The sequence below is a fragment of the Nelusetta ayraudi genome, unplaced genomic scaffold (assembly GCF_046127955.1).
Source record: "Nelusetta ayraudi isolate G7.1 ecotype Tasmania unplaced genomic scaffold, CSIRO-AGI_Nayr_v1 ptg000015l, whole genome shotgun sequence".
Taxonomy (NCBI): Eukaryota; Metazoa; Chordata; class Actinopteri; order Tetraodontiformes; family Monacanthidae; genus Nelusetta; species Nelusetta ayraudi.
In genome coordinates, this window is record NW_027466065.1 from 3161259 (window position 1) to 3184954 (window position 23696).

General features: G+C 46.7%; 3 protein-coding genes and 1 long non-coding RNA gene across 8 annotated transcripts; 2 read left to right on the forward strand and 2 right to left on the reverse strand.

Moving 5' to 3' along the window:
* Nucleotides 1-399: 399 nt before the first annotated feature.
* On the forward strand, nt 400-4829 carry pnn (pinin, desmosome associated protein). The gene is made up of 9 exons (XM_076023498.1): nt 400-759; nt 1477-1554; nt 1671-1757; nt 1994-2069; nt 2224-2318; nt 2419-2494; nt 2620-2775; nt 2858-2996; nt 3112-4829. Exons 1-9 carry the CDS (start codon nt 647-649, stop codon nt 4269-4271), a joined length of 1980 nt encoding a protein of 659 aa, XP_075879613.1. The 5' UTR covers nt 400-646; the 3' UTR covers nt 4272-4829.
* Nucleotides 4830-5014: 185 nt separating this feature from the next.
* On the reverse strand, nt 5015-7590 carry gemin2 (gem (nuclear organelle) associated protein 2). Its single transcript, XM_076023521.1, has 10 exons — nt 7282-7590; nt 7108-7192; nt 6631-6720; nt 6445-6504; nt 6218-6334; nt 6044-6088; nt 5835-5903; nt 5611-5721; nt 5344-5402; nt 5015-5240 (listed from the first exon to the last, which is right to left on the reverse strand). The coding sequence occupies exons 1-10, from the start codon at nt 7401-7403 to the stop codon at nt 5195-5197; spliced, it is 804 nt and encodes a 267-aa protein (XP_075879636.1). The 5' UTR covers nt 7404-7590; the 3' UTR covers nt 5015-5194.
* A 258-nt stretch (nt 7591-7848) lies between these two features.
* mia2 (MIA SH3 domain ER export factor 2) lies at nt 7849-23472 on the forward strand. 5 transcript variants are annotated; one of them, XM_076023485.1, is made up of 28 exons: nt 7849-8065; nt 8323-8456; nt 9065-9151; nt 9330-13971; nt 14082-14210; nt 14606-14706; nt 17244-17375; nt 17529-17550; nt 17690-17778; nt 17969-18040; nt 18134-18244; nt 18344-18415; nt 18518-18622; nt 18781-18903; nt 18998-19180; nt 19339-19429; nt 19536-19603; nt 19702-19772; nt 19864-19965; nt 20041-20137; nt 20255-20322; nt 20470-20555; nt 20634-20777; nt 20863-21015; nt 21524-21667; nt 21840-21892; nt 22089-22245; nt 22339-23472. In XM_076023485.1, the coding sequence occupies exons 1-28, from the start codon at nt 7960-7962 to the stop codon at nt 22545-22547; spliced, it is 7551 nt and encodes a 2516-aa protein (XP_075879600.1). In that variant the 5' UTR covers nt 7849-7959; the 3' UTR covers nt 22548-23472. The 5 variants fall into 5 exon arrangements, with proteins under 5 accessions (XP_075879600.1, XP_075879601.1, XP_075879602.1 ...); XM_076023486.1 differs by having other exon boundaries at nt 20664-20777; XM_076023487.1 differs by lacking the exon at nt 14082-14210 and having other exon boundaries at nt 7865-8065; nt 9330-9612.
* On the reverse strand, nt 8792-13898 carry LOC142886403 (uncharacterized). The gene is made up of 2 exons (XR_012926419.1): nt 13787-13898; nt 8792-9513 (listed from the first exon to the last, which is right to left on the reverse strand). It is a non-coding gene; the product is annotated as an uncharacterized LOC142886403 (long non-coding RNA).
* Nucleotides 23473-23696: the final 224 nt, after the last annotated feature.

The following is a 23696-nucleotide window of genomic DNA, read 5'->3' on the forward strand; positions in this document are numbered from 1 at the left end:
TCCAGAGTTGTTTTTAATATGATGATAGATTGAAACCCATTAGTGTGGTGCATCCTCTCAACTCGCTTCATGTTTGGGGCAGCCCCCACTCATTCCCATTCATGAGAGTCGTTAGTCTTACAATGGATGTGTTGTCCAGTAAGGAGTGACCACAAGCTACCCTGAACAACGCAGGTCAAACCCATTTGGATGCAAGTGGTTTCCTTCACACCTTCTGTCCTCCCTGTCCATCACGTGGACACATTGTTGGGGTAACGACTCACCTATGGGTTTTACTCTATTAACATAACAGAACAACTCACATATTGATAGGGTGGGGCAACTCCCAGGACCACCCCCAAGATGTCCCCCTCCTAGAATATATACCTGGTACTTCCTGAGCCATTTCATAGCTACATGGTGGATTGTCTTCAAGCACCTAACACAGACGCAGCACTAAATCACGATTACCTGGACTGCCGAGAAGCTACAGAGCACGGACATCGCTGTGAAACGGCATTTTGTTTTAGGAGGCGGGGATATTTCCAATTTCCGCCAAGAACGACGGACGTCCACGTAACATCGGGAGTTCCGACTTCCGAAGAAGAAGCCGCGGCGGAGAGACGAAGAAGAAGACGACACCACGTGACCCTTAACTGAAAGCAAGATGGCGGTGGTGGTGCGGAGCTTGCAAGACCAGCTCGAAAAAGCAAAGGAAAGCCTTAAAAGTGTGGACGATAATATTCGTAAATTAACCGGACGCGACCCAAATGAGTCTAGGTAAGAAAAACCTAACGCCGTCTGGCTTATGGTACGTTTAGGCTGCTAATCGAGCTAGCTTGCTAGGGCTCTTGATACAGGGCGGCGTGAGAGAGCGTGACTCGGTTAGCTAGCTAGTTAGCCAACATAGCTGAGCTTGCTTTTTATGTCGCCAAAATACTCGATGCATGTAATGCATGCATTCTTTAGTCGCGGTTTGAAGTAACAAGGAAAAAGTAAATGAAAAATGTTGCTATCTGAACACAACAGTGAGTTCGTCACCATGGGGCCTTACCGTTCGTTCAACGAAGGTCCGCGGTTGCCCGTGAAAATCGTATTTCCATTGTTTTCTCGTTCGTTTCTGTTGACGTGTTGGTATTTTATTTTTGCCACTATATTCATTTGTGTTAATTCTCCATTATTTCCATTCAATGGTTCTCAGTTACTTCTACCCAATGTTGATTTGTAATATCACCTCAGACCAACAGGACACACCTCTTCATACAGTTTGTTTCTGTTAAATGTAATACGTATACGTTTTTACATCCATCTTGTTATTGGCCACGTTCAGGGCTAATAACTAACCGTATTTACCAAGCCAAAGATTTGCGTTGAAGTATGCAGTTCATTATTTTTATTACACAATCAAAGGTCCCTGAGTATAAGTTAGTCACTGCTTGATAGGTTAGTTGAACTTTTGGTTTGAATTTGCATTGACCTTTCCTTTTGTTTACACAGGCCCGGTTTTATCCGCCGGCTCAGCGGCCCCATGGCAGGCCCTGGTGGAGGTAGAGGCAGAGGAGTGAACCTGCTCAGGTATTTAAAAAAAAAAAAAAACAGTGTTTGTTCTGTCAGATTCTAAAAGAGAAAAAAAGATTCCTCTTGATGTTGTATTTTTGTGTTGTAACTCCTGTCTGCGTGTCCTTTCTTAGGCGCAGTCTCATGGACATTGGAGGAGGAGGAGGCGGCGGCGGCGGCCCCCCTGCCAAGCAAAGGGACATTGAAGGAGCCCTACTGAGGTGAGACTCTAAAATGTTATGGACAGGTGCAATCGCTGTTAAGTTTAGTTTAGACCATTAGTAGACCACACAAAGGTCATTCTTCTTATGTTGCCATTATTTGTTCCTGTTCCAATTAAATAATTGGACTAGTATAATGTAGATGTTGCATCCTCAACATGCTGGATGGATACAACATAGCTCTACTCCCAGTTCCGCAAGTGTTTCATATGTCTGTCATTTTTGCTTGTCTGCAGGCTGGCAGGGGACCAGAGAGCCCGACGAGACGTGCGCAACGACAGCGACGCCGAGGATGACGATGATGTCAAAAAGGTTTGTCTGAAAGACTCTTTGGATTTTATCATTAGGAATACTTGAATGTTTTCCTCCAAGATGCATTATCGCAAGTATTGATTTTAAATCAGCTGTTTAGCCTAATTGTTAAATTTGATTGTTAACCCAATCAATTTTCTCTCTCTCTCATCAGCCGGCGTTGCAGTCGTCTGTAGTAGCTACCTCCAAGGAGAGAACACGCCGAGACCTGATTCAAGATCAGACCATGGATGAGAAGGGCAAACAGAGGTATGCCAGCAGCAGTCCTATACAAACATCTGAGGATTTGATGGCACACTGGGGTTTGAGATTTAATGGCTGAAATATTGTTGTTGTTTTTTCTGGACAGGAATCGGCGAATGTTTGGTCTGCTGATGGGGACCCTGCAAAAATTCAAACAGGAGTCCAATGTCTCAACTGATAAGGCAAGTACAACATTTTTTTTTCTATTAGAAACTTGCCTTTTCATCTGTATGGTAAAGGACATATTGTGTGCATTATGTAGAGAACGCCCCAGTTTAAACTTTGTCCTCTTTGTTTCACTTTACAGCAAAAACAACGTGCGGAGATCGAGCAGAAGCTGGAGGTTCAGGCTGAAACTGAGAAAAAGAAGGTGGAGAGTGAGAAGAGGGAGCTCTTTGAAGAGCGCCGAGCCAAGCAAACAGAGCTGAGACTACTGGAGCAGAAAGTTGAACTAGCTCAGCTGGTAAGTGTTCAACATTTAGAAGAGTGGCTGAAATGTTTGTGTTATTGGTTTGAAGTTTAATTTTACCGTTCTGTTGTATTAGCAAGAGGAGTGGAACAGCCATAATACTCACCTGGTGAAATACATTCGAACCAAGACCAAGCCTCATATCTTCTACGTGCCTGGGAAGATATGCTCCACCACACAGAAACTCCTCGATGACTCAACTAAAAAACTAAACGGTCAGTAGCCTTTATGTTGTAGCATTTGAAGCTTCTTCTGAGACTTTTTGTCACTGACATCCAGTCAGGTTTGTGTATGTCTGTAAACACCTCTGTGTATCCGTTTCCCGGACAGTTGTGTTTGACGAGAGGCGTGCGGCTTTTGCCGAACACCTTAGCAAGATGGAGGCCCGCCCCCGGCGCCAGCCTAACCGTGACCAGGACAGCAAGGTGGCAGCCGCCACAGGGACGGACCACTCGGTGGAGGGTAAGCCCGCAGGACAGGTAGTCAAGGTGACGGGTAACCAGGGGGATGTAGAGATGGAGGAAGATGAGGACGAAGACGATGAGGAGGAGGTCAGGGGGAAAGAGGAGGTTAGACAGGTGGTGGTAATGAGGGAGGTGGAGGACAAGGAGGGGTCAAAGGAGGGGGCGGAGGGGATGAATGAGGAGAGTGAGGAAAGGAAAGGGGGACAGGGGGAGGAGGATGGGGTTAAAGACGAGAACAGGGCAGAGGGGGAGGAGGCCAGTCCAGAGTCAGAGGAGATGGAGGTGGAGGAGGGCTTAGCGCAGAAAGAAAGGAGCAAAGCAGACGAGGAAGAGGCAGACAGTCGAGAGGAGCCGGCAGACCTCCTAAACAAAAAGACCCCAGAACCCCAGTTATCTGAACCAATCACCACCAGCGACAAATCACCTGACACTATTCACAAAGTTGGGGAGCCGGCAGTTAAGTCCTCTGATGAAGTGAGACCTGAGAAGATCCAGGTGTCTGCACCCGCGGCCGCCAACGCCAAGGTCAGCCCCTCCAGCCAGATGCAGGACTCGGCAGACCCGAGTCAGTTGGGGGAGGAGAAGCCAGAAGAAGCGGCGGAGAAAGTGGCCGAGCAGCAGGCAGCCCCCGCCAAGGAGGGGGAGGAGGCCAGGGGGAGGAAGAAGAACAAGGAGCCGAAGAAGGGCCATGGCAACAGCTCCTCTTCTTCCTCCTCCGGCTCGTCCTCCAGCGGAAGCTCCTCCTCGTCCTCGAGTTCCAGCCGCTCGTCCTCGTCTTCCTCCTCCTCGTCCACCTCCTCTTCCAGCAGCCGGAGCCGCAGCCGAGACGGCGTCAAGCGCAAGAGGCGGCCGTCGGACCGGAGCAGGAAGACGGAGGAGCGGGGTCACCGCAAGAGGGGAGGGAGTAGCGGAGGTGGGAGGGACTCAAAGGGATCCAGGAAGAGGAGGAGCGAAGAGGGGCGGGGCAGATCATCCCGGAGCGATAGGGAGCACAAGGATAGAGACAGGAAGGACAAGAGACGTTAATTTGTCGATTTATATGTAGAAACAACTTAAAAAAAAGAGAGAGAAAAAAATCAGGTGGAGGTCGTGAAATAAGTCAGATTTGAGTTTTTAACCAGCCTTGTTTTCAAGTGGCCACATGGGGCCCGTTTTAGCGTGAAGAGATCTCAAAGTCAGAAACTAAATTGAAGCATTGATCGCAGTTCCCTCCATCCATTGTTTACTGGCAAAAGAACACTCGTCAGTGGGTCTGTCGACTTGAACAGGTTTGAAACCTCGTTTTAGTCACTTAAAAAAAAAAACTGTCAGTCTTTCAGGTTTTTAAAACACTTTTTGTGTCTCTATGAAAAGATGCAATTAATTGTCAGGATTCAGTTGACCGTCTAGTTTTCAGGTCACTCTGATCGTTGTGTCCAGGCCTGAGCTCCAGTGATTATCGTAATGATTAACACGCAGTGGTTGTGTCTTTGAGCCAATGTCACTACTCTGTCGCTCTTCGATAGCTGTTTTCAGTGTTGGAGTTGTTTTCCATTTTGTTTTTGTACTAAAAGTGCTTCAAAATAAAGGAGAATTGGAGGTGAACACGTGTTTTGTTTTTTCTGATGTTTGCAGAAATGAGAAGTTGACTTGTGCTTCGATTATCATCATGACCATCAAAGATACACATCTCCATGTTTATTCTACAAACCTTAATTTAATTAATGTCTACAAAGAGTTCTGTACAAAATGTTACTATACAAGTTTCTCTGGATAAGAAAAAAGTCGACTGCGATACAAATACTTTTATTTTGAAATGCACACGTTCACTTCCTTTGCTTGCCGTCTCCAACTACTGGCAGCAAGTGCAGGAGCTCCGGTAGATTCAAAGACACGATGGTGGAACATGGACTGCAACTCGCTGATGAGTACGGCCTCCATTTATTGGGTCACATTGGCAAAAAGGTCATTCAGGTTTGTTCAGGCTGATCTGCCAGGTCATTCTGCTCAAAATATCTGCCAAAACAGAAATAGATAAGAGATACGTGGGTGGAAAAAAACTGCACTAAAATGTCAAACCAAATCAATTCCAATCAAGTATTCAGGCTAGGAGTCGAACCTGGCAACAAGACAGATGAGCAAGTTCAGAGCAGGCAGTTTGTGATCGTCCTCGCTCTCCTGCGGACAAAATGACACACAGCTCAACAAAACCCATAACAGTTCCAGTCATGAGCTGAGGCAACCAGAACACATTTGAAACCTCATTTCAGACACTTTGTCTGGCAGCTGATAAGACAATTAAAAAAAAAAAAAAAGACCCATCAAAGCAGACACGCAGTGGTTTGACACAACAGCAGATGGCAGCAGAGGACAGTGCGAACGTTACCAGCGTGCTACGGAGCTGAGCACATCTCCTGGCCAGCTGTCGAATGGACGAGTGGGCTCCAGGCAGCAGGGGCTTCTCCAGGCAGGCCAACAAGGCATACAGCCAGCGACCCTATCGCAAAAAAAAAAAAAAAGACCACAGTCACACATTGAAATCATGCCGCAAAGCTGAGTTATCATAAAGCAACCTGAAGCTACAAAGTGAATGATGGGACTTGAACTCACCAACTGAGAAACAAAGTCATGTTCTTCAAACCAGCCAATCAGAACCTCCAACACAATCTGCACTGTGGACTGTAGAGAGGCGAGGGGATAAAGTGTTGAAATGTTGTTCAAGAGGCCACTTAACATTATTGTATACATTACATTATTATTATTTACATTATAATTAGTAATAATTTAAAAATTACATTATTCTTATTGTGGTGGTTTACCTGTTTGAGCCTGCTGGCGATGCTGAGGAAAGGAGGGAAGCCCACCTTGGCACAGGAGAAAGTTAGTTGTGAGGCGCCGTTGTCAGTTTGTGTTCGAATTACAGAGAAACTTCCGTCAGAATAGTCGCTGTATAATTTTCTTTTTCTTTTGTTCCAAAAAAAAAATCACCTCACCTTGTTGTAATCGAGCGCTGGTCCCGGTTCAGGGTCTGTGTTGCCGGTCGAAGAGCCCAGACAGACTGTCTCACCTAGACAAAATCTCTTCCAGCCCTCCTCGTCAGTTGGCTGCGGCTACACACAGACGGACAAACGTCACGTCACTTCATCTGAACACAATAGATTTCCAGTTATCTGAGCTTGACTGGACTTTTTGACAACACACAATTTATTAATCTCCTCACCATTAAAACGTTGTCGTCCAGATTCTGGCTGTTCCAGTGAGCCCTGTTCTTTGTGATGTTCTTAAAGGAAATTTGGGGTGGGGACGTGGCAAACAGTTGAGGTTACTTGAACTTATAAGAAACACAAACAGTTCTGTTTTTGAGACTCTTTGGTATCCAGAAGAGTTAAAGACGTTCACGCTGTACCTGCCGGACATCTGAGAAAGTACCGACTTGATGCTGCTGCCATCTGAGACTTGGTGAAAAACCGACAGGAGCAGCGGGACAACCGGCCATCTGAGACACACCAACAGGAGGGAGGAAGAAAGGCAATAAGGAGTAATTGGTTTTGGGTCAATAGTGTTTCTTCCTTTATTTCTGCAACCATAATATTTGGGTTTTCATCCCTTTCACTTAGCACAGCTTTGCAACTGTGCCTTGCACCATGTTTGATTGGGGTTTTTTTGGGGTGTTTTAGTCAAATCATAAGGTGGTCTGCTCAGAGGGAATATTATGAGAAGCGTTTGATTTGAAAACTTTAGGACAAAACTGTTGTTCATGTTCATGTCATGGCGCCATAATTAATAGTACTTAACAGAGGTAGATAAATCCCTTTGCATGCATTACCCAACGTAGCATTTGTATTCTTGCACTTCTTTTATGACGCGTGATACTTTCACTTACTGACGCAATGACTGTCTGCTTCTTACTCAATTTCTTGGGGTCGATCTGGGCGACCACCACTTCCGGACACTGAGACGCCTCCAACCTGAGGCGGGAGCAAACACAGCGTTCAAACATCAGGAAATTAGGCCGACTTAAGTCGCTGTTCGTCGAGTAAGCAGGGGTCGCACTGACTGCACTTGACGGAGGTACTCTTGAGGATTCCTGGGGGGTCCGCTGAGGTCCAGGTCCGCCGAACGCGCCCCGAACTCGATGGGCAGCAGCCTGGGCATCAACTCCTCCACGTCCGACTTCATTTTCCTGTCAGTTTTAACCCGCTTTCAACATAAGAAATATAATTAGCGCGTTGTAGCTGTCAATTAACGTGTCAGACCACTCCAGGAAACGCTCTTAGTTCGACGACAACGTCAATTTTCACTCGTGCGCCGCGACAACTCCGGACCTACGCGGCCATATTTGTTTACGACGCGCAGTGATGACGTCATACAGACCGCGGCAGCTGTTGCCTGGGTAACGAGTACCGAGGACAAAGTCCGCAAAATAACAGCGTCACTATCCTAAAATATGATTTTCTTCCTGGTTTATATGTTCTAACAAACTAATTTTTTTTTTTCGCAGTTTTTAATTACAAAATAATAACTGAAACCCTTTGAGAACATGTTTTTGCCCGCACCTGGTGTATGTTAATCATTATCCCCCCACTCGCCCTGTATCTTATCTCAGCCGTCTGACTGAGTCTTCATGGCAGCAGCAGTTGAGAGGCAACGTCCACTTCCAGCACGGCTGGCCAGAGATTCACTCCTGCGAATTATGGAAATCTTTTCATGAAACCTTCCCTTTCACACGCCAAGAATGGCCGTCAGCGTGGTGAACAACATCCTGCTTCTTGTGGCTTTGCCTGCCTTGAGTCTGGGGCTGTTGTCTGACTACAAGATCTGTGGCGATGTAGAGTGTGAAAGTAAGTTCAAACTTCCAAACAGAAAGGCTGCCAGTTATTTTATACAATACTTGATGCTGATGTTTATACTATGTATTCACTTGTTTACTATGTCTGTGTAATTCAGTTTATTTCAATCTGGCAATGTCTTTATTTGCAAAGCCCTTCTATACTAAATCTCAACACGTGACTGTCTATTTGTCAACGCGTGTGTGTGTGTGTGTGTGTGTGTGTGTGTGTGTGTGTGTGTGTGTGTGTGTGTGTGTGTGCATTTGTAGGTCCAATGAGCAGAGTGCAGGCCATCAGGGACTATCACGGCCAAGACTGCCGTTTTCTGAGCTTCAGACGGGGAGACACAATCTTTGTTTACCACAAACTCACTGGGAAAAGAGAGGACCTCTGGGCAGGCACTGTACGTCATAAACCTGTCGCTTTCTTCACCTCCACAGCAGCACGTTGACAAACAGTCAACGTGACTAGCACTGTATTCAAATTGCCACCCACCTTTAGTTCCACGTTGAAGAGATTAGCCATGTGTTGAGGGTTAGAGGTATAGTGACTGGTTGACAAATACTCCTTTTGTTAAAGCAATAATGATTACCTACTGGAACAAACATATGTGAGAACAATTACTAGCAATATTTTGAGTGAATTGCAGTGTTACTTATCAGGAATATACTGCACATTTAAAGTAAAACATAAAATGATAGTTTAAAGTAAAGCTGCAATGACAGACTCCAGTTACAGTTATATTTTAAACCTTTGAGTTATATTTTGATTGAAGAGTTTTTACATCATAAAATGTGAAAAACATTTAAACATAAAGAGGAACATTCAGAGATAAGGTTTTGCTATTTAAAGAACTGCAGTTCAAAACGTGTGAAATTGTTTAATTTGCATCAGCTGTTTCTCACTGTAACTGCATCAAAACTTGAACATGAGCATTCCTGTTGTGTCCCTCAGAAGTCAAGTTTATTTTCTGTCAGAGTTGATTGTTTGTCTGTTTCCTTTTGCTTTCAGATTGACAAACAGTTTGGCTACTTCTCAAAGGATGCAGTGCAAGTGGAGGATGTCCATACAGCCACAGAGAAAGTTGTGGCAACACAGGTCGGTCTGATTTCACTTATGCAGTTCAGTTGGAGAGAATTCAAGTCTTTCATGATAATTAATGCCGGCAATTGTGTAGCTAAATAGAATAGTTATCAAATGCACTGGCACATTGTGCTCTGTACCACCACTATATGTTTCTTTTATTTACATCCTTACATTTTCTATTTTCTGTCAGGATTCGGATTTCTTCTGTATGGATGAGTACGGCTACATCATTGATTCCCATCATCTGGATGATGATGACGGTGATGAGAAAAGCCCAAACCAGGAGCCGGAAACTGTGCTACATGCTGATGGATCGAACATTGAAGGTCCCTCGGTGTCTGAAGCTACAGAATCTCCGACGCCAGCGCATGAAGCTGAAAATATAATGACAGAGGAAATTCAATATGCAGCTTCTAAGGATGCTGAAGCTAAAGAAGGATCACAAGAGGCGTCCGCAGCTCCAAATGTGCAAGGTGGGTCTGCCTCCGATCCCTGGCTGAGTTCCTCGGTGACAGGATGGTTTGGTCTAAACACAGCCGAGGAGCCTGATAACTTAGGCGAAGTAGAAAAGAAAGATGAGGACAAAGAGACATCAGATGAAGCCTCTTTAGCTTCTTCAGTGACCGGATGGCTGGGGTGGGGAGAGGGAAAGGAAGCTGACGAGAGCGTGAAAAGTGAAGAACAAAATCTCAACACGGCTGATTCTATCACTTCCACCATGACTGGGTGGCTCGGCTTTGACTCAAAGACAGATCAGTCAGCGGAAAAAGAGCAAAGTGAAGGAGGAAGAGATGTTATGGAGGAGCAGGAGCCTGCAGAGAAGTTTAGGAGTAGGAGAATGTCTCTGGAGCTGGAGAGCGGCGAGTTAGAGGAAGAGGACAAGGGAGAGTTGGGCACGCTGGAATGGCTGGGGGCGGGACTGAAAAACCAGCTGAGTTTTGGACAGACTGTTCAGGAAACAACGGTGACACCTGCACCAGAAGAGACAGGTGGAGAAAAGAAAGAGGAAGAACAACAAGCATCTTGGTTTCAGGGGATCGGGAACATTTTAGGCTACGAGAAAGAAGCTGATCTCGGTACAGGAAGCGATTTTAAGGACAAAGATATAGGAGAGAGTCAATTGGAGGAAACTGCTGAGGATCAAAAAGTCCCAACAGAGACAGAGATCTCGGAGGAAGTCGTCGCCAACGGGGGCAATGGCAAAGAATCAGCAGGTACATCAGAAGGTGACATAGACAGACAGAGACAAGAAGAAAAAGAAAGACAGAATGACAGAACCTCAACTGAGGGTGAGCCAAATGAGAGTGAAGATCTTAATCCTCAGAGTTCATTGGAGGAACACTCGTCGTCATTAAGTGGAGATTCATCAGTGCTCACCAGCGTTTCCCCAACTGGGAGTGAGGAAAAAGAGGTGCATAATGTTTTAGATAATGATAGGACGGAGTTGAATTTGCAGGAGGATGTAAGATCTACAGAGCGACACTCGAGGGAAGCCTCAGTGGAAAATATGACTGAAAAATGCAAGGCAATAGAGAGGGAAGAAGGAGAAGAGACAAAGCCACACGCAGGTGAGACTGATCAGGTATATTTAACCCAGTCAGACACTGACTTGCCTTCAGATCTTAAATCCACTCAACAATCGACAGGCGAGGCAGACAAAACAGAGAAACTGGATGAGATCCACCATCAGGCGGAAAACATTTCTAATGAAGTCAGTGCCGGTGAAGACAATGAAGAGAAGAAGGAGGATTTTCTTCAGATGGATATCTCTACAACTCCACAACAGGCTGATGAGTCGGCAGAGGAAAGTCAAGTCAGCGACCCAAACCAGGAAACAACTGAAGGAGTCTCAGAGGAGCAAAATACTCCAGCAGTCCAGGGTGGAGAAACCGGAGTTGACCATTTAGGCTTAGTGACAGTTACCGACACAGAGGCAAACCAAGATGAGTCAGTTGATGAGGGAAAAAATCTTCATGTGGAGGAGAGCTCTCAGGAGTTTGAGGCGTCACATTCTACTACTGGAAACACCAAGAATGTGTCTGAGAATGTTTTAGACGCAGACAGGGAAACTTTGCATGCTAGTGAGAGCACAACAAGACCCGAAGATGATGCAAGTCAGGATTCTGGTTTACCGCTTTTGAGACATAGAGATGGCGATGCTGAGATTTTAGAGAAATCAGACAAACTGCTAGCAGCTCAAACTGAAACAGAGGAGCAGGAGACAAGTGGTCTTCAGAGCACTTTGGGCTTGGAGAATGAGACTGAAGAACAGGAGGAGCACAGAGAGACAGAGGAGGTAAATGCTCTGGACCAGCCACAGGTAATGGAGGAGGACAAACAGGAAGAGGAGAACGTCAACCACAGGGAAGAGGAAACACTCACGGAATTGAAGGAAGGTGCGGCAGAAGGACAACAAGAACATCCAGAAGTGACAACAGAGGTGGTGGAGGAAATCAATCTAGCTCAGAGCCAAGAAGAGGAAAGAGAGGTGGTGGAAACGCACACAGAGAAAAAAGGTGAAACGGACAAGGTGGAAAAGGAGGAGGAGGTGGAAGTGGGGCGAAAGGCAGAGGAGGAACAGGAAGCAGTGGAGGAGAACCAGGAGGGGGGGAAAGTGGTTGAGGAGATGCTGCAGCAGACAGATGGGTTAAAAGAAGAAAAGGAGGAGAAGAGTTTGGAGGAATTACAAGAAGGGGGTGACACAGGAGTTGCTAGAGATGAAAAAGAGGTGCAGGAACCACTGAAGGAGTTAAAGAAGGATGAAGACAAGGAGAGGCAACTGCACACAGACAACTTAAAAGAGGGAGAAGATGAGGAGTTAAAGGGAGAGGAGAGAAGTGAGGGATCAAGGGATCAGGGAGAAACTAAAGTTGTAGGTGGTGAAACAGAGGAAATGGAACCAGTGGTTGGGTCAAAGGAGAAAGACATACAGGAGGAGTTGACAGAGGCCCCAGACGTGTTAAAAAGGGAGGAGTTTCGAGAGTTAAAAGAGGAGAACCAGCAGGAGTCGGAAGAGGGGGATGAAACAGCAGTTCCTGGAGATGGGGAGGTGCAGGAAGGCGGTGATGGAGCACAGGGACAGAGCCCAGATGAGGACAATCTGGAATCAGCTTCAGCACACACTGAGAGGATACACAGCGAAAACTCACAGAGCAACATAGCGGAGGAAGCAGGAAGCAGTCATGGAGATGGTATGGTTCCGGAGAGAGAAGAAGAAGAAGCAGATACTCTAGAGTTGACAAGGCAGGAGAAGGATTTAACACGAGGGCAGAAGTGTCATGGTGAGCTTTGTTCCCCATCCGGGAATGGACACGATACAATAGAGTCAGCAGAGCAAAGGCCGCTGACTGCCGATGATCAGGTTCTGAAGGACAAGACAGAAGAAGAGTCTGTAGGGATGGACGGAGGGAAGGACAGAAAGCCAGGTGAAGAGCAAACAAATTACATCACCGAGGCTGATGAGAAGAAAACCAGTGTGCGGCACTTAGCAGGAGCTGGAAATGTTGAAAGCAGTAACGGCAACACCATCCCTGAACCTGACGCAGATGTGCTTGGTTCTGCTGTGAACACAGACGTCACAGGGTTTCCTGGTGAGGTAAATTCTCCACCTGATGACAACATCCTTCAGCAGGAAGATAAAAACCAGTCGGACGACTCCGGAACTTCTACCAAAGAGAAGACAGATCAGACGCACTCTGATGGTGTGATTAAAGAAGCAGAGGACGGTGTGAAGCAAAACAATGACACAGTCGCTAAAAGTGTCGTTGCCACCGGTTCATCTCCGTCCTTTGCCAAAGGTCAGGTGGTCACACACGATCACGCTGCCCCACAAGACCCACCTGCCTCCTCGGCGCTGTCCGATGGACACGTCGAAGGCGGAGCAGAGGCTCAAACTGGCAAAGCATTCAGCCTTTTCAACAGTGCCTTCAGCTTTTTCAGAGAAACAGAATCCACTTCGAGTTTGTCAGATTCTGACAAGAGTGAGGAGTCAAAGGCAGAAGCCCCTCAGACTCCGGACCAGGAGGCGGAGTCATCGCCTGAATCTCCAGGGGTCACCAGCCAAAGTTCGCTCGCTGAGCCTGAGATTCACCAGCCAGCCACACCATCCGTGTCCCCAACTGAGCCTGGGATTCACCAACCAGCCACACCATCCGTGTCCCCAACTGAGCCTGGGATTCACCAACCAGCCACACCGTCCGTGTCCCCAACTGAGCCTGGGATTCACCAACCAGCCACACCATCCGTGTCCCCAACTGAGCCTGGGATTCACCAGTCAGCCACACCGTCTGTGTCCCCAACTGAGCCTGAGATTCACCAACCAGCCACACCGTCCGTCTCCCCAACTGAGCCTGAGATTCACCAGCCAGACACACCATCCGTGTCCCCCGCTGAACCTGAGATTCACCAACCAGCAAAACCGCCCGTGTCCCAACCGCAGCCCAGTTCTGCCTCCGCAAGCACCGGAAACCCCCATCAAAGCAAAACCTTCTCCAAGGACTACAGGACCTTGCTGGCCCACGTCAGTGAGGCCGAGGTGGCTCTGCTGGTGGACCTCTTTGGCCGACACAAGCTACAGTTTTTGGATTATATTCTGGGGGTGTCGGAACCGGTGGCCGAGGAGCGTGACCACGACATGTCCATACTCACAGACATAGAAACACTTCTCGACTACCACATGGGGGCGCTTCCGGCTCCGAGCGCGAGGCTGGCTGGCTTCCCGCAGGAGGATGAGCAGAAGGCCAGTGCCCTGCAGAAGCTCCAGGAGCTGCTGGCAAGAGTGAGAAAGTCTTTCGACAGAGGAAACTCTGGTGACAGTGACGCAAACCACCGAGGTACTTCTGTCCGCATGGCTTCATAGATTCAAAATAATTATTTGTTATTCGCAAATTATTGGGTATTCTTTCCTGTGATGGTAATCAGAGTGTGTGTTTCCTTGTTCAAGATAAAGCAGAACCTGGATGTGTTGGCCAATCCTGTTTATCAGAGAGCAAGGATGAGGGAATAACAACTGATGAAGAGTCGGGTCCTGTGGGGCGGGGCTCCGCACACTTGGATGGCAGCGGTCCAATAGGTGAATGAGGGTGTTAAAATCCAAGTTGGGCAACAGAGAGTACAGGCACCAGGGGCAAATGGTAACGGAGACCGAGAGGCAAAATAGTGGAGTAAGTAAAGGAATGAACCAAGAAAGTCCATTATGATCCCTCCCATCCCATCTGTCTGGTCTGCAACATCCACGTGAAAATACTAATGGTTTTATTTTGCCTCAGAAAGAGATCAAAAGATTCTACACAGAAGAACTGCAGCTTCTGTAGCCAAAAGACAAGTCAGCATTCTGCAACAGTATTACACAATTTTTTTCTAAGATTCCAAAGATTCCATTCAGCGTCCAATTTTTCAAAGTTCATTGTCATGGATTTTAACGCTGCTAGCATGTTAAAATCCCTGTTTGTTTGTGTGCCCCACCAGAAATACTGAGACACGTTCAGCACTTTGTTCACCAGATGAGCGACGACTTGACCACGCACGCTCATGCAGCGGGAGAGCTGCTCGTCTGGCTGAGTGTACATGTGAGTTATCAGGGACTTTCAGTCCAGCTGTTTGTCTGAATGTGCGTTATTGTGCTTGGTTGTGTTTGTTAAGACCATCATTTGACATTTTCAGATGTCCAAACTTTTATTCTATTTTATTTTACAAATAACCAAAGACATTTTGGGCTAATGGGTGCTTTTTTTGCCACTCCAAAAATTAATATTTACAGTTTTAGGTAACTTGTTTGGTTTTACTGGAGGACCGTCTGTGGTCTCTCCTTTTTGGACTCTGCTTCTTTAAGGCGCAGAACGTCATGTGTGTCATGTTGATCTTTTCGTACGTCTCAGCTGTCAAGCCAGTTTAGTCTCCGCCAACAAACGTTGGCGTGCTGGGTTGTCATACAAGCGTCGAGCGAATGAGCAAGCAAGTAGTGCACCTGTCGCGAAGGCCGACTGCTCTAAATGCTTCTGACACGGCCTGGTCCTCTCAATCGTTAAATGGATGAAACTGAAGGCAGTTTGGTGAGTAATCAGTCATCTACACATGTAGAGAGGACAGCTGTTCACCTGTGCCATGAAGTTTGTGGTGAGCCAGCAGCCAATGGACCAAATCAAAGTGACTACTTTCATTTGCTTGATTTTTACAACGATGTCTGGCAATCCGCTGAAAAGGTTGGTGTTGTATTTAATTCAGGGACACCTGTTTGTGTGAATTTCATTTTTTGAAAGGAATCCAAAGTGCCAGTGTGGCATTCGGCAATTGGTGACGTTTGGAGCGAACCAATCTCACAAAGGTGTGGGGGGGTGACGTGCTTAAATCGACACGAGATTTACTTTACAACGCCGTTTAATTTCGTTCTGGAAACATATACGTGCGTCACTCGAGTTTTGTTTGCGCGCTAACGAGCAGCAACACTCGGCAAAAGTCGCTGCAAACGATTTTGCAAAGCGGATGTCACACACGACGCCCTCCCTTACGTGACGTGGCCCGTCCCTGCGCGTCGGTTGTTGTGGATAGGATGTCAAGTCGCCGCTAGTCCGGCCCGGCTCGATGGCTTCGGCATCGGTTCTCAATATCGCCTAAAGATGGAAGTTGCCGCTAAACAGTAACCTTTTTTTTTTCTTTTTTTTTTTTTTCCCCCGAGGAGGGCTCGAGCTGAGATGGAGGAGTCGACGGCGAGCGGCCAGTTGGCCAGCACGGCGGCCGACTTCCAAGCGGCGGCGGGGGTTTACTACAGTATCGCCGTGGAGAAAGTGAAGGATGTACGTTATGTGGCAGGTCACGTTAGCATTACCCGGCTAGCCCGCATTATAGACAGGCGGCAGCGGGCTGTCAAGAGGTCACAAAAATCGTACTAGCGTCCCCGCGAGCATATCTGCGTGTATTCACAGCTCGTATTTCGCCTGCTGTTTGTCGTGGCCGTGCTGCTTAATCACTGTCAAGTCTTCATTGAGGTTATCCGGTCTGTTTGAAGTGTGTTTATAAGGCTCGTCACGGTTAGCTGCTCGTTAGTTAGCTCGCTAAATGATAGTAACGGTGGTATAACTGTCCTGACGTGACAGGTGTTTTGCTAGCGAGTCTGATTTGTTTTGGGGTCTTTTTATTTATTTTTTTATTTTTTTATTCACCTTAGACGCCATGTGGTATAGAAAAACAAGGTTGCGTCGGCTCAGTCGCGTCTCTATTCTGTATACACACACACTTACAGTCCCTTGCTAGCGGTGTGATTATGGCATCTCTCAGACACTTCCAGAGATAATGTTCGGTTTCATGTTGTATGTGTCACGTCACTCCCATAGTCCGTAGACCGTTGGGGGCACTTTGACGATTCAGCTGTTATTCGCCATGTCTTTCGATCATAGGCTTCTGTCATACAAGTTGCGATACTTTCCCCTGTCCATTCTGTGATATCCGAAAGGCAAGATTTCCTTGGTCTTCCGCTTTTTCCTCTTACTTGACCATGCACGATTGTGTGTGCAGTATTCTCGAGCGCTATATTGCATAATTAATGCCGGAAGCATACCACTGAATGAAGAAATGCTTTAAGCTGTAGGGCATTCGTGTATCAAAGGTCTACAACGAGTATTTCCTTGTGAGAGTGATCGTTCATGAACCTTTGAATACACGGTATTCGTTGTAAGTGACACAACTGCAAATGTTTCAACAAAAAGTGGGCTTCCATCTGTTGTCCCCTTAGAAATGATCTGAAAGCCGATACGCATACTTCAGATGAAAACCACAAAGTGACGACGACCAAGTGGCACATAACAGCATCTCAAAGTAGAAAACATACAAGCTGAACATCAAACTATCTTATGTGCTAAAACTACCTACACACTCGCACGCAAAAAGCTCATTTTCAGAATTTCAAATCTGACCATCAGAATCAGAATTAGAATCAGCTTTAGTGACCAAGTTTGTGCATGCCAAACAAGGAATTTGACTCCGTTTTTTCTCTATCCCACTACTTAGGTTAAAAACAAAACAAAAACAAACTACAGAATAAGTAAAAGTAAGGGTAAACAAGTAAACAATGTTCAACCGGAAGTATATGTACCTCCCTCTTCTTACTCAGGTTGTCTCGGCGCTGCCTGATGACATCAGACCCGGGCCGGACCTTTATGGGGTGCCTTGGGAACCAGTCATCATTTCTGGCCTGGTGGGCCTGATGTCGGTGCTGTTGTTCACGTGTCGATGTTACAGCTCTGTGAGTGTGTATATACACCAACAACTCAAATATTCCATGTTAGCATGACTGACACTGTCAGTTGATGCACAGCCCTATTGAAACTGCAGCTGATGCCTTTTTTAACCTGTAGATCTCTTGATTGATTCTTGTTTTATTTGTCTTTTTCTACAGGTTAAAAGCAGGTTATACAGAAGTAAGTTTTCTAATTCTGCGCCCAGTCTCTTGCCTCTTCAACAGACAAAACACTTGATCAAATTATTAACGTGTTCACTACCAACAACTTTATGTGATTTAAACGTATTAATAAGCCTTCATTTCCTCCCTGTTTTCAGATAAAGAGCGATGGATGGCTGACATTGTAGCACAGCAGTTGGATGAAAAGTGTGAAGTCCTTGAGACTCTCAGCAAATGTCAACAAGAGGTTGGTGCACTGTTGTTCAATCAAACCGCCAACTACAGCCGTGTCATTTTGGACAACATCCAAACTAAGATATGCAGCATCTTAAGTGTATAGTTATAAAAATCATAAAGCTTTTAATAGGACACTTAATGACTGTAATGAACACAATGGCAAATTACTCTGATGTTTTTTTGTTTTGTGCCGTGTGCAGCATGATGAATTGGAAAGCTCCCTGAGGGACAGCGGCCTCTTGGTCCAAACCCAAAGGACGGATCATCTGGAGGTGCATTCCATTCTTTGCAAGAATAAAGGATGTTAAGTCGTTCAATTAGAGGTTTTGTGTGATAACCATATTCCTGCTTCCTCTATTGTGTAGCGCACAATTAAACAGCTGGGACAGGCTAAAAAGGACCTACAGGAAGACCATGGCCAACTGAAGGATCAGCTGCACCAGCAGAGACAATACAGGGAGGAGCAGGAAAGAAGGGTAGGGGGACATTCACCCAATCAGTCTCGATCACTGTTTCAGATTAGAATTGATTGATCGATGTTGATAGAGTGAATTCCTTTTTACTCGTTCTTTCAGATCACAGAGCTTGAAGATGGCATGAAAACCCTTGAAGAAGAAACCAGAGACCTTCAGTCTCAGGATGAACAGGTGCAGCTCCTTTTGGATGCTTGATATTTCTATTCCACCACTCTGTTCTGTTCTGTGTCTCAGCGTATCATGTGACAGTGTGGCTTCCTCTTCTCTGTCCAGGCACAAACCACTCTGAAAGTTTACAGTATGAGCAGTGACAGGCTTAACAGGAACCTGGAAACGGCTGGAGAGGAGAGCACGCTGTTGCAGGAGAGCAACGTTCAGGTGAGATGATGGATGCGCAGGTCACTGCCGAGGTTGTTTGGCTGGCTGTCTGGCTACAATCGAAGCTGCGATGAACTGTTTGCAACCCACAGACGGAGTTGGAAGTCCTGATCTCTGCCATCATTTCATGTCTCTGCGAATCTTTCTCTCACTCATAGTTGAGGCAACAAGTGGAAGGATGGGCGGAAAGAGTCGGTGAGCTGGAGGCCGAGATGAGCCGGTGCCAGGTGGCCCACGGCGTCATGCTGCAGGATGTGTCCAACAGGGATGAACGTATAACGGTACATTGATTTAACTCTTTTGTTTTATGATTTTGACCCTGCAGGTAACTGTAAGACATCTTATAGTTGGTTTTTAAACTTTGTATTCTTCCAGTCCCTCACCGATCGCCTGCTGGGCATGAAAGCTTGGGATTCAGACGTGGAGGAAGAGGACAAAGGTGCTGAAAAGGAGACGACTAATGGTGCAGCAGAGACGGCGGATGGGGTTGGGAAAGGCGACGGCGAAAACACACAGCGCCACCTCCAGAAAGTCCAGAAACTCATTTATGCTGCTAAGGTATTTGGACATTTCATGACATTGCTTTTAGTTAGCAAGTCTGCTATTGTATTGTATTTCAAAGAAGTGGGAGGGCTTGAAGGACATGTTCAGATTATATATTGTATTGTATGTCTTTATACTGGACAAAAATACCCACGTCAGTGTTGTGTCTTTAGCTGAACGCAGACCTGAAGTCAGTAGACGAGGACAAGGACCGAACATTTGCGAAGCTGAATGATGAAATCAAAGCTAAAGAAGACTTGGAAGGTGAGATTGAAAGAAGATTTGCAGGTCAGGCAAGGCCTCACGATTTATTTGTGTAACTATCTCAACAAGTGGCTGCGTGCACGCCGGTGTGTTTTTCTCCCTCTAGTGGGCATCAAGGAGCTGGAGAAGGAGAAACTATCTCTGCAGTCGGACTCCGAGAGCTACTCCGAGCAGGTAACCCAGCTCATCGGTGGCCTGATGCAACGCTTTGTCATACTGCCGGTCAACTTCCACTCGCTGTCGAGTTGATATCGCTTCAATTGTGTGTCTAGGTGCAAAGATTACAACAGAAGCTCCATATTATGACGGAAATGTACCAAGAGAATGAGCTTAAGCTGCACAGGTACAGTTGCAGATGAATCCCTGGAGAGACGCTTACCGATTTAAAGCCCGGGTCACTGCGAATGGTTTACAATGTTGCCGTGTGTTCACAGAATGCTGACAGTGGAGGAGAAGGAACGCGTGCAGAAGGAAGAGAAGTTGCACAAAGCGGACAAAAACATTGCGTTGGCTATGGAGGAGCTCAACAACTACAGGTGATTCCCATCGCAGTGCGAGCGCGCGAGCCCGCCGGCCTCAGCCGTCGCCTCACCACCTTTTCTCCACCTCAGGCAACGAGCCGCAGAGATGGAGGACGAGTTGGAGAAGACCAAGCAGTCTTACCAGACGCAGACATCGACGCATGAGAAGAAAGCTCACAATAACTGGGTGAGTAGAAACAAGCGTGGCCGGATTATTAGTATTTGTTATTATTGTTACTGTTGTTATTTTAAAAACATTTGTCGGCTGTAAGTAATAAAAAAATGTCGCTGATGTCGTCCTCAGCTGGCTGCCCGAGCAGCAGAGCGAGAGCTGTCTGACATCAGGAGAGAGAACGCCCTCTTGAGGCAGAAGTAAGCACCTCGCGTCCTCGGCACAGATCGAAAGTTCACACTTGATTTTTGCATTGTCTCCAATTATCACTCGTACACCGTGTGCGTTACATAGTCGGGAGCAGGCAGCGTTTGTTACACGCTGATGTCGGGTGGTTTTGCTTCCAGACTGACGGAGACCCAGCTGAAACTGGACTCTCTGGACAAAGACCCGTACACCCTGGACAGCCTGGCCAGACCGCTGCCATTCAGAGGTGAGACACTTCCTCACCAAAAACACATTGTACAAGTCACAGTATGTTTTAATGAACCAACACTGTGGGTGGACACAGATCAGCACTCACTTCCTCCTTCACGTCCAGGCGAAAGATCACCATACGGTCCTTCCCCTCTGGGTCGACCTGCGTCTGAAACCAGAGCTTTTCTGTCTCCTCCAACATTACTGGATGGTCCACCTAACAGACTCTCACCCAGAGGTATGCCCAGACCACTGCAAACTCGGTTGACTTCCTTTATTAAGCGCACCTGAGAGTGTTTCCTCCTCAAAACTTCCTCACGCAGTGCCTCGAGGTCCATTGGAGCCCCCTGGTGGCCACGGAGAGATGGAACGAATTGGGGGGACTCACTCAGACAGTGGCTCCGGTTCTCCCACGTGGGAGAGGGATCGAAGAGGTCCTCCTCCAATGGGACCTCCTGGCCCGCTTCCTCCTCCAGGTGTGTGTGCGTTAGCGCTGGTAAATTAATATTCGAATTTCAGATATTCATCGAATACGGGGGGGAAAAAATTTGAATGTAAAAAGTAATATTTTAATTTTACCAAACTATATTCGGACAGTCTGAAGACGGAAAATAAATAAAGCGTTTGTCTACCATCGGTCGTTTTTTTGGACATTTGCTGGTGTGCGCCCTCTGGTGGATATAATGATGTACTGTTTTTACAATACTAAGTTATTTTCTCTGGGGAAAAAATATATAATAATATTTTAATATACAAACCAAACCAAATTTCAAATTTCATTTCTGATTAATGTTACTGGCCCTAGTGTGCGTGTGTTGTACAAAACAGTGACCCTCAATCTATGAAGGATTAATAGTTGCATCAGAATCAACAAAGCTGCCGTGCAGTCTGTTTCTTTTCTAAATTTGACCTAACACTGAGTGGGCTGGCGGTCAAACGCACACAGGGAGTCGTCACTTGTGTTTGACACTCTTTTCCTCTCAGGTTACATGTTCCCTGAACCAGGTGGTCCCATGTACAGGAGGCCTCCCCCTCCTCCAGGCACACACGGCTTTATTCCTCCCCCTGGCTCCCTGCATCCAAGGGGTCTCCCGCCAGGTCCCCTGCCTCACCCAATGGACATGGCAGGTGGGTCCCTGTGTGCCATCCTTTCACTGTTGTCATTCTAAAATAAAGAAACGACTCATTAGATGACAGATTTGTTTTCTCAGTTTTGTTTATTCCCAGAAATGGTTCCGACGGTGTTTGAACCCTGGTAATATTTCCGAAAATCTGTGTTTTTTTTGTCATTTCACTGTAGATGGTAGCTTTAGAGAAAACAGCTTCGGACCAGGTGAACAGGAGCATGGCGAGGTAACACATCTCATTATTATAGATATTAATCAACCGCTTACATTTCATAAAGGTGCAATAAAATGTGATGTAGATAACTTGTAAATAATCCAAGATGTGAAAATCCTGTTTTTCCTGTCTTACTGTGTGTGTGTGTGTGTGTGTGTGTGTGTGTGTGTGTGTGTGTGTGTGTGTGTGTGTGTGTGACTTCATTCAGCCTTTACCTGAAGCTGATCCACGGATGCTTGGCCCACCTCCTCCGGGACCCCGACCCGGCCCCATGGATGGTCCCTTTCCTCGCAGGGCCCCCTACGGACCGCCACCGCCTGAGTTTTACCCTCCAAGGGGTCCTGGGGGACCTCCCATGAGACCAAGTAAGGAGTCGCTTTCCTCATGTTGTTCAGAAAGTAGCCATCGCCTTCAGTTCGGAAGTGACCAAGTTGTGTTGTTTCCCCCCCCCCCTCCAGTGTGGGCCCCCCCGCCTCCAGGAGCCATGTTCCCTCCTCGTTTCCCCCCTAGTGGACCACCACTTCCTCCGCAAATGCTGCCCCCTCGACCCGACGGTCTCCCACCCCACTCCATGGGCCCCCTCCCCCCTCCTCAGCAGACCCTCCCCTCACCGCCCCACGGCCCGCCACAGGAAGGGCACATGCCCTCACCCGAAGACGCCATTTGAGCCTGGACAGAGTCTCTGAATGTGTATGCGTGGGCTCACAGCGGGGGAAGGTTTCAAATCTTTTTAGCGTCAACCTTAAAATCAGCAGAGGTGAGGAATGTCATGCCCGCTCACTTTTCTGCTTTTTTCTTTTCTTTCCTTGTTTTTTTTTTTTTCTTTTCTTTTAATACCTTCCTCTGACTTTTGCTCCGCCCGAACCTCGTCCAGCTGCATTCTGTGCAATGCAGCGTACCGCTGCTGCAAAGGTCGAAGCGACGGCAGCGGTGTGACATTACATGCAGGAACAAGGCAGCTTAACTTGTGCATCCGTGCATGGAAACGTTGCCGTGTGAACCACAAGCTTTCGGGGCAGCAGACTAAAATGTGTGCATGTTGAGATGCTGCATGTGTGATAGAATGCAGTGTGAGCCGCCAGGAAAGACTAAATCAATTGTTGTTATGACTTTATGCATATGGCCACATATTAAAAAAAAAAAAAAAAAAAGCTGTGTGGCAAGGCGACCCTTATCAGAATTCTATCAGATCCACCAGGTCTTTTTATTCCTCTGTGACAAACGCTTGATTCTTTTTGAGGCTACAATATGGACGTGAACTCGCCGGCTTCCCTGTGGGATTTAGGACTTTGCCTTCCCAAGCGTAGCTATTGCTTTTCAACCAGTAATGCTTTTCATCATGACTTGCGTATGGCCTAAGCTTGAAAGAAAAGAAAAAAAAGAATAAAACAGCTTATAGAAGTCACTCTTGCATTTTGTGGATGGGAGCTGTGACTCGTCTTCGGCCGTCACGGAGCTGTCCGCTCAAATGGACCGACTGGAAAAGAAGCTACCTTCAAAGCCATAAAGATGACACTTATGAATTTTGTAAGAAAAAAAAAAGTGAGTATTAATAGATGAATAAAAACCTCTTCTTGTCCGTTTGTCATGAAGTGACAGGATTGGCGTTCTTTTGTTGTCAGCTGTGGATACGAACGCATCAGCAGCTGCTGTGCGAACGGCCACTACGGTCTTATATGAAAGTGTGTAATCCAGATGGTGGAGATGGATCCCTACAGCAACTCTACATCATTTATAACTCCCAGAGCCACTCAATATTTTATTACCATTGCTGTGGTTACTGTTGGACTCCAATATGGAGATTTAAATCTGCGCC

Excerpts from the sequence above, each read along its gene's own strand:
- mia2 (XM_076023485.1), top strand. The coding sequence starts at position 7,960 with ATGGCCGTCAGCGTGGTGAACAACATCCTGCTTCTTGTGGCTTTGCCT. Across the intron at positions 19,430-19,535 it reads AGCTAAAGAAGACTTGGAAG|TGGGCATCAAGGAGCTGGAG; the intron begins GTGAGATTGAAA and ends TTCTCCCTCTAG. Across the intron at positions 19,773-19,863 it reads AATGAGCTTAAGCTGCACAG|AATGCTGACAGTGGAGGAGA; the intron begins GTACAGTTGCAG and ends GTGTGTTCACAG.
- gemin2 (XM_076023521.1), bottom strand. The coding sequence starts at position 7,403 with ATGAAGTCGGACGTGGAGGAGTTGATGCCCAGGCTGCTGCCCATCGAG. Across the intron at positions 7,193-7,281 it reads GAGTACCTCCGTCAAGTGCA|GTTGGAGGCGTCTCAGTGTC; the intron begins GTCAGTGCGACC and ends CTCCCGCCTCAG. Across the intron at positions 6,505-6,630 it reads CTTTCTCAGATGTCCGGCAG|AACATCACAAAGAACAGGGC; the intron begins GTACAGCGTGAA and ends ATTTCCTTTAAG.
- pnn (XM_076023498.1), top strand. The coding sequence starts at position 647 with ATGGCGGTGGTGGTGCGGAGCTTGCAAGACCAGCTCGAAAAAGCAAAG. Across the intron at positions 760-1,476 it reads CGCGACCCAAATGAGTCTAG|GCCCGGTTTTATCCGCCGGC; the intron begins GTAAGAAAAACC and ends TTGTTTACACAG. Across the intron at positions 1,555-1,670 it reads AGAGGAGTGAACCTGCTCAG|GCGCAGTCTCATGGACATTG; the intron begins GTATTTAAAAAA and ends GTCCTTTCTTAG.